A 14,731-nucleotide genomic window follows, 5' to 3' on the forward strand; every position below is an offset into this window, starting at 1 on the left:
AAAGAGTTGAGAGGAAAGAAAGGTTCGTTAAGAGTATTCAGATTCAGGACCTTCCCAGGTTTTTCCACAGTTTTCTTATTTTCTTCCATCAACACTTAGAGGCTCACTTCAGAAGCTGTGGATTTCCTCAAAGTGATTGTAAATCAATGGCTTAGAGTACCTTAACTAAGTAAGGTGTAACACCTGCCTTTTAGGCAGGTTCCAAGTGTGAGTACTGTTTCTCTCCAAGGGCCCAGCCGAGGAGGCCTGCACGGGTGCCCTGGGCTGTGCGAGGGCCTCGCACCTTGCCAAGGGCCGTGCACGTCTGCTCCACTCTGAAGGTGGAGGTGCCCCCGCCAGAAGGGTCGTTAGGACAGTCAGCTGAGATACTTAGGGGTAAGGGAGGGAAGTTCACTTCCTACTGTGCACCAAACGCCTAAGCATCCAATCCTGCAAATGAACCAGAGACCTTGGGCCAACTCACTGCTGACAGGGCACCAGGATGGTAGCGGCTGAGGGCTGGGGTGTGGTGTCTCGGGAGATTATTTAATAGACGCAGTAACGTGAAAGAAAGTGCATCAAGAAGTGCTTGTTGATGGACTGACTTGGGTTTTCTTTACAGCCCATCCAGATTATCAACAGTACCATCGAAATGGTGAAACCAGGAAAATTTCCCAGTGGCAAAACAGAAATTCCTTTTGAATTTCCTCTGCACGTGAAGGGTAACAGAGTTCTATATGAGACTTACCATGGCGTGTTTGTCAACATTCAGGTGAGAGTTTCCTTATCCTGTGAAGCTGACTTCACAACTTTTCTTCTGCAAAACAGTTTGGTCTTTCTTTCACTGAAAGTTCATAGGTGGACCCAAGAATTTAATACTCTATTTATTGCTGAGCCCTCCCATGTATATTCTGTATTGATTTCTCATTTTGCCCTGCAGAACATATTTTATGTATGACCATTATCTTTGATGGGGATCTAGGAGGACCCAAGCTGTAGCTTCTTTCCAAAATTCCGTTGTTTCTTTGGGGCTCTGTTCAGGCCACACTGACACTGTAAGGGGTGCTTTTACTGTTGGTAGTAGACGTGCCCTCACTTCTCTCTGGCACCCGCACTAACTTTTCTATTTTATACGTATAAATATCTCTTTGTTTCATACCCAAAGGCTCCCGCTCTGACATAGGCTTGTATTCTTTATTGAACAAACCTTGTAAAAGAGGGGGAAGTAGATTTATGACTTCCTGTCTACCTCCGCTGGTTCAGGGTTCTTTCACAGTCCCTATTGTTGTCTCAGGGGCAGTTTGGAGTCATGACTCAGAGCAAGAGAAAGAGAGCCTTTCCTTGATTCAGCGGAAAGAAAGGTACTTTTGTGTTATCAGCCTTGCAGCGGTTCCCCTGCTGGATGAGACAAAAGTATTTTGTCTTACGTATGTGCAAGAGGGCTGGCAGTTAGGAAATTTTTTTGACTTATTAATTTTTAGCTGATAATTTGGTCTTGGTAGAGACCATTCCCCTGCTTAAAATGTAGCACTTTTTAAAATGAAATCCTCCAAACACTTGTGAGAGTTTAACCAAAAGTTTGTCTGTATGTGAGTTTTACGCATGGCCTAAGAGGTCGGTCAAGAAGAAGCCCATGTAGTATGACGTGCTCTGTCGCAGTCAATACCTTTCTGCAAAGGGAAGCTTTGCCAGTATGACATGCTCTATCGCAGTCAATACCTTTCTGCAAAGGGAAGCTTTGCCAGTATGACGTGCTCTGTCGCAGTCAATACCTTTCTGTAAAGGGAAGCTTTGCTAGTCCTTTGTTATTCGTGCGCCTGCTTCAGGCAATAAATATACTGAAGGCTTTGGGCAGTTCACAAGAAGTGACAGTAAAGCGTCTAGGTTCAAAGGAGACCCCTTGCATAGACACACAGATCGCTGCTGTAGAGACCCGCATCCTCTGACCAGCTTTCTAGGCTGGGAATACTTTCACCATGAAAGAAAGTATTGCCTTTTTACTTTTTAGCGAGACTGAAAATATCTCAAACGTCACATTTTCAAAATTATTTTTATTCTCTTGCCAGAATCAGCATCAACCTGCTTTACCCACACAGTAGTTCTTTGATGCTGCTTATTTAGCAATAGAAGCATATATTCATTAGAAACTGAATAGGAAAACATCAGATTTTCTGTGGTCATACTTCTTACTTGTCACTTTCTTTTCCTGTGTTTATCATTCTTGTTAAAAGATTAATTTGTTTAAAATAAAATTGGAAATCTCACCCTTTTCCAAATATTGCCAAGAAACCAGACAGATATACATACAAAACTTGGGTTCCTGTGTATCTCTGTGTAAGTTGGAAACTAGTTAAAATGCAGAAGAAGAGTTAACGTGGTTAATTCTTTAGTAAAAGGCACATAATCGCCCCGACCCCCTTCATTTTGGTCATCAGATTTTACCACTTTGAGGGTAACCTCAGAATGCTACAACTTGGAATTCTGCACCTCCCCAAATATCTCATAAATTTCTGAAAATATAGAGATGTCTGCTCAGCCTCAAATTGTAAGAGCTTGTCACCTTACACTTACCACTAGATTCAACATTTATTAGAATTTTGCCACCTTTGTTTCATCTGTATTTATTTTTTTTCTGAATCATTTCAAAGTTAGTTACAGAATCTTGACAGTTCATTTCAAAATACTTCAATGCCTATCACCAAAACATAGGGACGTTCTGCTACATAGTCCCAGTTAACTGTTTTCACACCTATCAGAATGAATACAAATTCCCCAATATCATCATATTCTCAGCTCTTACTCAAATTGTCATTGCTTCTTTTGAGAAATATACTTCTTGAGAGAAACTAGGATTATAGCTTCTTGATCTCTTTTTCATTCATCAGTTCACTCATTCACTCAGTCTCTAGATGGGGCTTTTTCTACCCTCCTTGTTGGACAGTGGAGCAGGTGCCTTGCAGAGAGGTGCCACACAGGACGTCACCTTCTCAGTGCCATCGCTTATCGAGCTTCCTGTGAAGAGTCCCGGGTGCGTGACTTGGGATAGAAAGTGTTGTTGTTGAGCCCTAATAACATCTTTCTCAAATTATACGGGTGAAAAGACATTTTACATTTATCCTCTGAATTGTGTTGTAGGAACATAATGTAAAAACAGGAGAAATCATAAGACAGAATAAAGGATTTAAAATGTAGCCAGTATTAAATTGCCAGCTTGCAGGGGCTGGTTTCCTTGTAACTTGTTAGAGGGCTTGATCCTATTTGCTCTCATTCTTCTCAGCCATCTTGCATCCATTTCTCATCCTTATTAGTAGATAGAGCATACAGGAAGCTGGCAGTCTTTCTAGTCGTCCCCTGTGCAGCCACTTTTTCCTTTAAAAGTTGTTTAAATCACGGGGAAGTTTTATTATGGTTGTTTTACTCTTGTGGCCATGCTAGCAAGGTTTTATACTATAAAACACAAAATACAGCAGTTCCAGCATGTCTGCTGAAATTGTGTTCAGTCAGATGGTAGAGGTGGTAGTCCTCCTGTTGACAGACTCCTTGCTAGGAGTCGGCTTTAAGTCTGTTGACACGCGTTTTCTTTCCTCGTTCCTGTCCTGTGTCTACTGACAGTCGAAAAAATCGGATCTTGAGAGTTCCCTGGCAGTTCAGTGGTTAAGACTCCACGCTTCCACCGCAGGGGACACAGGTTCCATCCCTGGTCGGGGGACTAAGATCCTGCATGCTGCGCATCCATAAAAGAAAAAAAAAAAAAAGATCGAATCTTGCACCTCCTCTTGGAGCCCTGCTCAAGTCTGGCCGTCCTGACCCCCTCTGACCTCCCGTAGCTCACACCGTATAGATCACTCCTTAATAACTGGGAAGGATCATGATAGAGCTAAAAGATCCAGGGCTTTGCAGCAGACGGATCTGGGCTGGAGTTACAGTATTGCATAAAGATTCAGAGCATGGGTTTCAGCAGCAGGCAGGCAGGTATAAATTCAGATCCCACCTCTGTGACCCCAAGCAGCCTTCATGACCCCTCTTCCTGGGGGGTTGATGCGGCCTTGATGTGAAGTGCTTAGCGCAGTGCCTGGCACGTAGAACATGCCCAGTAAATGTTTTCTGAATGATTAAATAAATGAATTAATGGTGACTGTCCTTATATTTTGTCAACAGTTCTTACATTTGTATTATCAGCATTAATTGAGAAAGTACATGTGAAAGAACTTAATATGGGACTTTCCTGGTGGTCCAGTGGTCAGGACTCCGCGCCTCCACTGCAGGGGCCACGGGTTCCATCCCTGGTCCGGGAACTAAGATCCCGCAAGCTGTGCTGTGTGGCCAAAATAAAAAGAAAAAAAATTTAAGAACTTAACACAATTCCTAAAACATAACCTCAGTGTTTTTCCTCTTTTCTCTATCTTTCTCCCCTTCCCTCCACTTACCACCAGCTGCCTTATATTACTAATTATTGCTTTCACACTTAAAAACCTTCAATGACCAAAAGTTGGTGCCCGTTACTCACACTTTCTCATCTGCAAGTTACAGAAATCCAGCTCAAACTGGCTTAGCCAAAAAAGGGATATTGGATCATGGAACTCTCAATTCCAGGGGCCTGTCTAGGCCAGGGCGGGCACCGGTCAGCCCCCAGCTCGGTGTTCTCGGGGGCGAAGTTGGTTGTTGGCCGGCGGCCACAGGCTTACAATCTCCTGGCCTGGCAGCCCCAGCAGAAGGGACTGTTTCCCGTGGCCCAGCAACAGTCCTGCCTTTCTGGTCACTTCCACACCCCCGTGGGATGGGGGAAAATCAGCCCCGCCCAAAGCCCTGAGACTGAAAATGAGGAAGGAACGTTCCCATTGGGAAAACGATCAAGGAGACCAGGCAAAGCCCGAATAAAATTCTGCCTCTTCTAGGCAGCGTGTGGTCTGTACAGGAGAGAGACAGTGGACATGCATACGTGCATGTATATATTGTACATTATACACACAAACACAGCATATACATATATGGTACAGCCCTCACTGAGCTTGTCTGGTTGGGGAGACCAGATTGAAATCTCGATAGAGAATATCTATATCTATATCTATATCTGTATATATATATGAAGGCCCTTGCAGACAAAGGTTGATTGTTTTTTTCTTTAATGTTTTAATATCCCAGGAGCACCTTAAATACACAGCAGCTTCTTGTTTAACGTGGACAGGTTGGTCATATTAGTTGTAGCTTCTTGACTCAACTGTGCATATAGTTCCAGTTCTACAAATTATTTTAATGTTTTTCTTGGATGATTAAAACAACAGCTCACTTTATCAAACATACATTCTGTGATTTTTTGTTTAAGATTAAGACAGTGATCGTGCTGTAGAGTGTTGTTACCACACAGTCTGCCGTGGGCAGGGATGTGAAGGGACAGTCCCGGGTGAAGCCGAGCTTTCGGTTTGGGGCCCATTGCAGCAGGTGCACCGGCAGTGGCTAGTTCAGAAGGACAGCACAGGGACAGCAGAGGAGTTGAATACAGCCAAGTTCAAAGCAAGCGTGATGCTCAGTCCTTTTCCCGTCCACGTTCTTTTGCTCGCCGGATACGTCTTTGCTGGCCAATGGGGGAGGGCCGAGGGGAAGAACAGGACTGGCCGTTGGGGAAGCTGGCTGACGGACTCTGGGGCTTCCTTATACGCTTCTCTTTACGTTTGCATACATCTGAATTTTCTAAAATGACAATTTTGCAAAGACTTTGCCCTCTTTTTTCCTCCTAAGGTTAAGATATGAAGAGCTCATTTTGAGATGCCCTGGAGGCCTGAGCTCCAGGACTCAGCACTGTCGCTAGCATCGCTTCCCTACCCCACGTGGGGTGCAGCTCTGCCCTTGCCCCGGCACCCAGCGCAGTGCCGCCCATGCAGAGAACCCAGCGAGTGAGAGCGAGTCAGGGACTGACCCACATCTCCCAGGTTGGCCTGTGAAGTCTAGATGCCGTCCAGGGGTTTGCAGTCCTGCTGCCTCTGTGTTTTCTCATCCTTACTACAAAACAGCTGCCGTTTTACCCAGAGCTGCTGTGTGCCAGGCCTTGGCTTATCACACGTTACCTCGCTGGGTCCTCACTAAGGTAGTGTGAGCGAGCAGGAAGCTGAAGCCCAGAGAAGCTGTGCTCCTTGTCTGGGCTCGCCCGGTAAGGCAGAGGACCGGGTGTGAGCGAGCTGCTGCTCCAGGCCTGCCCTTCCTGCTCTGCTTCTCTGGTCTGCCCTGTGTTACAGGGGAGGGTCTGCACCTGTATTCCAGGGGGTCCAGCTACAGAATGGCCGTGGGAATGGGCTGAGGAATAACCTTAAAGTGTTTTTTTAATAGCACTGTTGTTGTTCTGAGCATTCACTCCCCCCATTATGTATATTAATTTCATGTAACATGTTAATCGGACAAAGTTTCCCTAAAATATGTTGACTGACTTGCCTCTTTGTAAGTAATTCCAAGATGAAAGCAAACCATCTGAAAGGATGTATTCTCCCCTGCCTTTCCCTCTAGTATACCCTGCGCTGTGACATGAGACGGTCCCTGCTGGCCAAGGACTTGACCAAGACCTGTGAATTCATCGTTCACTCTGCTGTAAGCTGCACTAGGGGGCTCTGGGCTCAGTAATAGGAATCTTCTGTGGGGTCTGGGGCTGACCCCACTTACAAGCAGTAAGTTAGCCTGGTAGTGTTTCGTGGATGCTGGGGAGAGACTCAGGACTCCTGGGTTAGAGGCAGGGGACTGGATTTCTCCTGGCATGGCTGGTGTCAGCATGTGTGTCATTCCCCTGGGCCAGAGCCCTGTGGGGTGATGCCACGGGCCCAAAGGGGCGCTGCACCTGAGGGGTTTTGCGCCTCAGCTGCGGAGCCCCAAGCTGGGGAATCCGCCTTTGTTACAGCAGGCAGTGAGCAAGCCTGCTCTTTGTCCTGGAGGGAGACATCACCTTGTCCCTCAAGGCAGCTTCAGCGAACAGCTGGGGGAAATGGCCCAGCCCAGGGAGAGAAGGCCAGGGCCTTGCATTCTCGGCCTGTGCAGCAAGAACATGCAGGACTGCTCGGGCCGGGGTGGGGAGCCTCTCCTGACACCTCTGCTAGTACTTTGCAGTGACAAAGTGTCCTTAAAAATCCCTCTCACGTGCCAGGGCTGCAGGTGACACGTGGTGGTGAGTAGCTGTGCCCACGGCCCTGGATTCCTTTGTGTCTCAGCCTCTCCAGGTCCTTTGGGGCAGGGCCTTTTACACTATTATGAAATGTCCATGGGTCTCTTTTAGTGATGATTAAGTGAAAATGTAAGACAGATTTCTTGTGCATAAGATCGGCAAAATCACTGATGCCCTCGCATCATTTTGTGACTTCTTAGGATTTCCAATATTTGTAGTTTCCCTGTTTATAAATTTTTAATAATCATAGTGTTAAGTATTTCTCTCAGTGATACAATATTTTATGTAAAATATGATGAAAATATTTATCCTTTTTGGAAGGTAACTTGATTTACATGGATATTTTCCCTTTTACCATCAAGGGTTTTCAAAGTGAAGCAAAAAACCTTTTTCTCACGTAGATTATCCCCTAAAAACGTCAACTGGCATTTTATGTGCTAAATAAAAAGCGCCTCCAACTTTGTGAAGATGAATGAGCCCAAACCCAGCCCCCCGCCCAGAGCTGGGCCCGCAGACCTGGCCCCCGGCCCACGGGTGGCCGCAGAGCTTGGGCTTCTTTCCTGCCCCTGGGGGTCCGCCCGCACTCGGCCTTCAAGAGTCTTCGTGACTGATTTCACTAGAAGCCAAACCATGCTGTGACCTGTAGTACATGAAGTTAAATATTCCTCTGTGTACTGTGAGGAAGAATATATTATTCCCTAAAGAATATGTTCATGAACCTATTAGTAAAAAGAATATATTCAAGAAGAATATTTCCTAGAATAAGCTTTTGGTGAGTGAGTGAACTTGGCAAATCGGTCGGTGCCCTTTCTCCTCCATGGCTCCTCGGCCATCTGGGTGTCAGTGGCCTTTTGGCCCCAGCCCATGAGTAAACGACACTAGGCAGGCCCTGTGAAGCTTGGCTGTATTGATGGATTCTGCACGTATGTAATGCGGAGATGATCCTTGTTAACTAATTACGGCAACATATAATTAATTATGTTAACATATAACTACTTACGTTATAGGTGTGATTCTTCCTGGTAGACAGTTGTACAGCCGAGTGGCTAACTGCACCGGCCTTGGAGCCACGCTGCCTGGGTTTGGACCTCAACTCTGCCCCGTGCTTGAGCCGCCATTTGAGCCCTCTGTGCCTCACTGTCATCTGTGAAGTGGGACCAGGGCCAGTAACAGCTCTGCACAGGGTCATGGTGCCGATTCAGTGGCTTTTATTCTCAGAAAGAGGTTGAGAATAAATGTCTCCCAACAATACTGCTCTGTTTTTAAATTCTGGACCTGAAAGGGACCTTAGAGACTAAGAAGCCTGTCCCCTCATCTTACAGATGAGGAAACTGAGTCACGGGGATGAGGACCTTGGACAGCACACAGCCTTCCTTGTTTCTTGGCAGAACTGTGTTTAGAATCCAAGCATCCTGCCTCTTAGTGCCAAGGTCTTCCTGGTTCACGATGCTACCTTGTGTTTCCTTAAATGGGGAAAAGGCAAGTCTGACCTGTGGACGCTGCTGATTTTGGTTTCTCCTCCTCTTGTAGCCTCAGAAGCGGAAACTGACTCCGAGTCCCGTGGCCTTCACTGTCACGCCTGAAACCTTACAGAATGTCAAAGAGGTAACATGTTCCTTACACGCCAGTGCCAGGGAGGCTTTCTTAGTAACCGGATCCCACTGACAGACTGTTGCCCACCTGTTCTTTACTTGGGTATCAAGTCATCAGCAAGAGGAAATTTTTGTCTCTACTCGAAATAGTCTGTATTTTCAATTTTACTTTCTTTTTAAATTCAGTAACTACTTAGCAGAAGGATGGTTTTTAAAAGAGAGGGTATATGTTTATAATTTTTTACTATCTTCTCCCAGTTTTATTGCACTGTGGCCAGAGACCCCCTCCCCTGAGCCCCGGGGCCGCCACTGCCTGTCAGGGGGGCTGCATACCCTGGTTTTTCAGCTGGGCCCCTGGTCACTTGTCTTTTGTGGACGTGGCTTTTCCTCCCTACCCTAACCCTGCATTCTGCTCCCTGGACCCTCCTGACTGGGGTCGGGTCAAAGGCCAATTTGGGAGGATTATTGGCTTCATCTCGCGAGAGGCACAGCTGAGGTGGGGGTGTGTCATGGGGAGCCTTTCAGAAATCCATTGAACTTCTCTCCCTTCTCTGGTTTCTGGAGCAGTGACCCCAGTAGGCCAGTCAGATTTTCTTCTCAGGAATTTGAACCTTGATTGGAAACATGCAGTTGCCTAAGAGAATTTTAATGGGAACTGCTACTGCTTTTCCTTTTTCTAAACAAATAGCCTCTTTTAGTTTTTTTTAGAATTCTGTCTTGAATTAAGACTTTTTTTAGAGTTCTTTGCCTTTGGGGACTACCAGGTACAGAGCGCCCTTGCTCTTGACCTCCAGTACAGGGCACCAGCCACGCATGACCACTGACCCTTGAGGTGGGGCTGGTCAGATCGAGATGAGATTCAGGGTGAGATACTGACTGGGTTTCAAAGACTCGGTATGAAAAAGAGAATATAAAACATCATTCACAACTGTAAAATACTGATGATGTGTGGAATTGATAATATTTTGGATATACTGATTAATTTTACCTGTTTCCGTCTACTTTCTTAATGTGGCTACTAGAAAACTTTAAATTACAGTTGCTTCACATTTGTGGCTTCCATTATGTTTCTGTTGGACAGTGTGGTGTTCTAAACTCTGAATTATCTGCAGTAACTGGGACACAGCCATAGGAAAGACTCTGCCAGGACAGATGTCTCTAACTCTCTAGTTGTTTTTCCCGTGGCATCGTCACTCACCCGTGGCCATTTTCCTCTGTCTGAAGAGAAAAGGTCCATGGGTTTTTTTAGTCAAGCATTGATGAAAATTGTTCTCTTTAAATTTCCTTGAAATAAAGTTAATGTCTTGGTTTTTCAGAATTGCATAATTGGGAACATTTAAAAATTGATTATCTTTTTAAAACCTCTTTTTTTTCCTTTTGGGGACTGGTTGTCCTTAAACACTGTCAGCAACTTCTTTAGACATTTTTATGTCGTGTCCTTGGTGAGAAGGAGTGTTCCAGACCTGATCTAGGCAATCAGTATGCTTCTGTGAGAGAGCTGGTCATTCTGTGCCAGCAACATCAGGTGCCTTACGTCTGTAGATAGCTGTTGAATAATTCAGTCTGTTACTTAAGTTGACAGAAAATGTAAGTACTGTTGTACCTTTTTTCCCATTTTGTAAACCAGGGTCCCAGTGGATTTTATAAAAATTATCTGACCCTGTTTTCAGTTTTTATTTGTACCAAAGTGATTTGATTACCTTCTCCTGGCACCTCCCACTCCTGATGTGTCTGTTTTTGTCTTGTTTTAGAGAGCCTTGCTCCCCAAATTTCTCATCAGAGGACATCTCAACTCGACCAACTGTGTTATCACACAGCCACTAACGGGAGAGCTGGTGGTGGAGAGCTCGGAGGCCGCCATCAAAAGCATTGAGCTGCAGCTGGTGCGCGTGGAGACCTGCGGTAAGGTCCCCACTCCGTCCCTGTCTCCCGTTCTTCCTCTCCATCCTCCCCGCCCCCGCCGCTGCCAGCCCTTAGCCATGAGCTCGCCTCTCGATTCCAAGAAACGTATGTTTGAGGAGCGTGGGATGTGGAGGGAGGGAGGACTCCAGAATCCTGCAGAGACAGGGGAGAGCAGGTGAGTGGGCTGATGCAGGCTCTCCTAGACTCACGCAGGGCCTGTGGCTCAGCCTGTTTGGACGTTTGCTGTGTTCTGACCGTGTGATGCTTTCTCCCTGCTCCAGGTTGTGCAGAAGGGTACGCCCGCGATGCCACAGAGATTCAGAACATTCAGATCGCCGACGGGGATGTGTGTCGGGGTCTCTCTGTCCCCATATACATGGTCTTCCCCCGGCTCTTCACCTGCCCGACACTGGAGACCACCAACTTCAAAGTGGGTACGTGTGCTGCCCTTGGGGTACCCCCGGGAGGGGTGCAGTCACCGGAGGGGTCGGGCCTGCTGGTCTGCTGGGGTCAGATGCAGCCCAGAGCACCCAGTCCTTCGGTCACTCAACAAAAACGCAGGCAGAGCAGCTGTGTGGCGTTGAAGGTCACCGGTGAGCAGTCCTGGCTCCGAGGAACTTGTGTCGCCCCCAACCCCCACCCCCCCCGGGAGACAGCGTGGGCCGGGTAGGTGACCACGAACTCTGTGAAGGACACTAACTCAGCCAGGGATCAGCCAGCCGGGTGCATGAGGAGGTCAGGTCGGCTCCCTGATAGGCTGGCATTTGACGGAGACGCGAGACCTGAGACAGCCCAGTGTGAACGGTAATCTTCCCGAGGGCTTTAGCTCCAGCAGCTGAGGGTGTGTCGGTCGTTTTCCATGAATGCGTGGGTAGAGATTTTGACCACAAGATCTGAATCACGTGACAGATGCAGTTTTCTATCCTGCTTTAACTCCCTTCACTTTATATTATGAACCTTTCCATGGTTTTAAGTGTTCTTATAAAGTGTTTTGATGGTGCATTCATCCTAATAAAATGTTCATGCTTACGAAGCTCAGTGGAGAGCTTACTCCCCACCGCAGAGACACAGCAGGATGGACCCTCGGGCCTCTGCCCTGGCTGACACAACCTTCTGCAGACTGACCAAAAGACCACAGAAGTGTCCCTGGGCTCTGTGTCATGCGCAGGCTCACTGGTGAATAGATAGAATAAGGACCTTTTGGTAAATGATTGTTTTCATACCCGTTTCATTGAGAAATGGGAGCATAGTCCCTAAGGCCAATGTGTTTTCTTAATGTTATATTCCCCCTAAATCTTCTAACATACAATATTACTAGCCCAGAGACAATCTTTTTTTTTTTTAAAATTAGACTGTGACTTTACTTTAAATAATTACAAATAATGTAATTTAAAATTGAAGAAAGTAGAGGGAATTCCCTGCCGGTCCAGTGGTTAGGACTTGGCGCTTTCACTGCCGGGGCCCAGGTTCAGTCCCTGGTTTGGGAACTAAGATTCTGCGAGCTGCATGGTACAGCCAAAAAAAAAAAAAAAAAAATTGAGGTAAGTAGAGTTTCATCACTGAAGTTGAGTGTACGCTCTTTGTTTTAAGAGAGGGAAAGGTGGTCGCACCTGGCATCCCGGGGTGCTGCTCATACCTGGCTGTGCCCTTGTGTGCTCTGGAGCATGAGCCCCGGAGCCCCGCCAGCCCGGCAGGCTAGAAGCACAGTCTTAATACCAGTGGAGCCCTTGAGTGCTTTATCTGAAATGTTATATTGTAGCGAGAACATAATGGGGTCAGGACACCCTTGTCAATAGAAATGAGGGCGACAGACCCAGCTGTTCACCGAATACGGAAAAGCACAGCACGGTCGGCTGAAAGATGACATAGGGTCAGACTTGACCCAAGCTAACAAGGTACCATGTTTTTTCTCAAAAACTGTGTATGGTTATTGAGTAGGTAGTATATGCCCACTGTACACAATCCAGAGGCCCCAGGGCCTCAAGTGCAGAGTCAGTGCCTGCAGCCACCAGGAGCCTCCCAGCCACAGCCTCGTACCAGCCCCGCGCGTCCCACCGGGGTGCTCCCTGCCACGCTGCACACTGTGTTCTGAAATGGGTGTTTTTTCGGGAGCATACACTGCAGTGCTGCATGAGCCGTGGTTGGTTGAATCTGCAGATGCAGAACCACAGCTATGGAGGAACTGCTGAATAAGGGGCAGCCTGTAAACTCTATGCAGACGGTCAGCCGTGTGTAGGGTCGGCGTTGTTCAAAGGTCGACTGTACTTTGATGTGAAGTTGAGGAGGAGCTTGTCTGTTGATTCCTCAACTTGGTTTTCCTACATAAACTTCAAAAACGGTCCAAAAATTATTTTTTTCTGCTATGCTATGCATCAGGCACCTCTATTTTCTGTGTGTTATATTTGTCAGACTTACTAAGTGTCCATGTAAGATTTAATGAGGTGCCTGTGATTCTTCCATAGAAATAACGCCTTCAGTCCATCAGCCAGGACATCACTGATGCTTTTGTCCTCGTGGCTCCTGTTTCGTCTGTTCAGGGGCTTGCACAGTGGCCGCCCCGTCAGCTGGTGGGGTCCCCCAGGGAGGAGGTGGCCCACGGTCACTGAGCGCCGCAGCCTCTCATAGCCCCTGGGTTGCTGTCGTGTGGCTGGTGAGGTCGGGCTCTGGGTCTCGGGTGCGGGCAGGGTGAGCCCCGCGTCCTGCGTTAGGCGCACATCTGGGTGTACCCCTTCACCTTGACTGCAGGGGGCTTCGCACAGCCAGGCCCGCGGCATCCTCCAGCCCAGCTCACGGTGCCCCCCGCCAGGGAGGACTGCAAGGTGGTTAGAGGACCTGGGGAGGGATGGTGCCGGGCAGGGCCAGGGGCTGTTCCGGTGCGTGACCATCATCAAGGAACGGAAAGGAAGGGAACAGGGTGCGTGCTGCTGGTGCACAACTCCTGTCCCGGCTGGTGCTTGGCGAAGGTGACAGCCACACATGGGGACGTTGTCCTTGGGCTGCAGGCGGAGTCCTGGACGAGCTGACCCCCAGCCCCTTCCCCAGCTGAGCCCCATGCTGCGGTGCTGCCCGCCTCACTCTTCATGCGGGGGAGGGACCCGGGCTGGACTCTGTTCGGGGACTCCCTCGTCATGCGTGCCCCTCTTTCTGTCAGTAAGCTTACCCTTAGTGGCTGGAGAGCTGGGGAGAAGACTCCTGTTTGCTGAAAGGTAAAAGAGGAATGTTTGAACAGGTGTTGTAGGGAAGCCAACCAGTATCCAAAGGAACTACAGTTAGACTGCTTGCTGTTTCTGAACATTATTTCTTGCCTGGGCTGGGAGATGTGTCGCCAGACAGCGGTGGGCCAGTTTGGAGTCCACTCTTCCATTAAGAACTGTAGGAAATGTAAAAATAAAGCCAAAGAGTACACGTGAATTGACAGGATTCTAGAAGATTCTCTGTAGTAAAGACGAAGGACAAGGAGAGTGTTTGGGGAAGCTGAGGCCTTACAGCATGTTCCAAGGTGAGAAGACCAGCTTACTTAGGCAGTCCCGCCAGTGTAGCATCTACACTGATTCTCCTGGATGCTTGGGATGACGCACGTGCAGACGCATGCAGCGCCCGGTGCTCCCTCTGTCGAGAGCTCGCTGCGCCCGTGGCGGGGTTGGGGTTTGGTGCCTGCTGCTCCGGGCCGGTGGGCATGAAGCCTGTCCTTTCTCTTCCCAGAGTTCGAGGTGAACATTGTTGTGCTGCTTCACCCCGAGCACCTCATCACAGAGAACTTCCCGCTGAAGCTCTGCAGGATGTAGGCGGGGAGCAGCCGTGCCGACCTGCGGGAGCCGAAGCCGGCAGCCCCGAACTCGCTCTCTTGATGGTTCTGTATCAGAAACGAGTCTGACGCTTCTTCCTCATTCCCCCGAGGCCCCTCTAGTCAGAGCTTCCCTTTGAAATTCATCAGGATTTCTTCGTGGCGTTGGCAAGACCGTTTCCCAGAGAGTAAATTTCCTGTGACTCCTGACCAACCTGCTCCTTCTTAGGTTCAGAGCACAGTTGTAACAGAGTCTGAGCTTTGCTGGAAAGTGAGGTCAGGGACAAAGGAAACCTCCTGTCTGTCCGATGGCTGTGGCCAGGGCTCCCGACA

The 14,731-nt window shown here is 48.0% G+C and overlaps 1 protein-coding gene across 2 annotated transcripts in view; it reads left to right on the top strand.

Annotated features, from left to right (window-relative positions):
- The window catches only part of VPS26C (VPS26 endosomal protein sorting factor C), a 50,433-nt gene extending 36,029 nt beyond the window's left edge, over positions 1–14,404 (top strand). The window contains exons 3-7 of one of the 2 annotated variants that reach the window (XM_007470488.1): positions 602–751; positions 8,651–8,725; positions 10,464–10,614; positions 10,896–11,048; positions 14,317–14,404. In XM_007470488.1, the coding sequence (XP_007470550.1) occupies positions 602–751; positions 8,651–8,725; positions 10,464–10,614; positions 10,896–11,048; positions 14,317–14,399 (612 nt within the window). In that variant the 3' untranslated portion in view covers positions 14,400–14,404. The remainder of the gene's footprint in view (positions 1–601; positions 752–8,650; positions 8,726–10,463; positions 10,615–10,895; positions 11,049–14,316) is intronic. The other variant, XM_007470489.1, reaches the window with a different exon arrangement.
- The last annotated feature ends 327 nt before the right edge of the window (positions 14,405–14,731 follow it).

The sequence above is a fragment of the Lipotes vexillifer genome, unplaced genomic scaffold, assembly GCF_000442215.2.
Source record: "Lipotes vexillifer unplaced genomic scaffold, Lipotes_vexillifer_v1.1 scaffold402, whole genome shotgun sequence".
Lineage (NCBI taxonomy): Eukaryota > Metazoa > Chordata > Mammalia > Artiodactyla > Lipotidae > Lipotes > Lipotes vexillifer.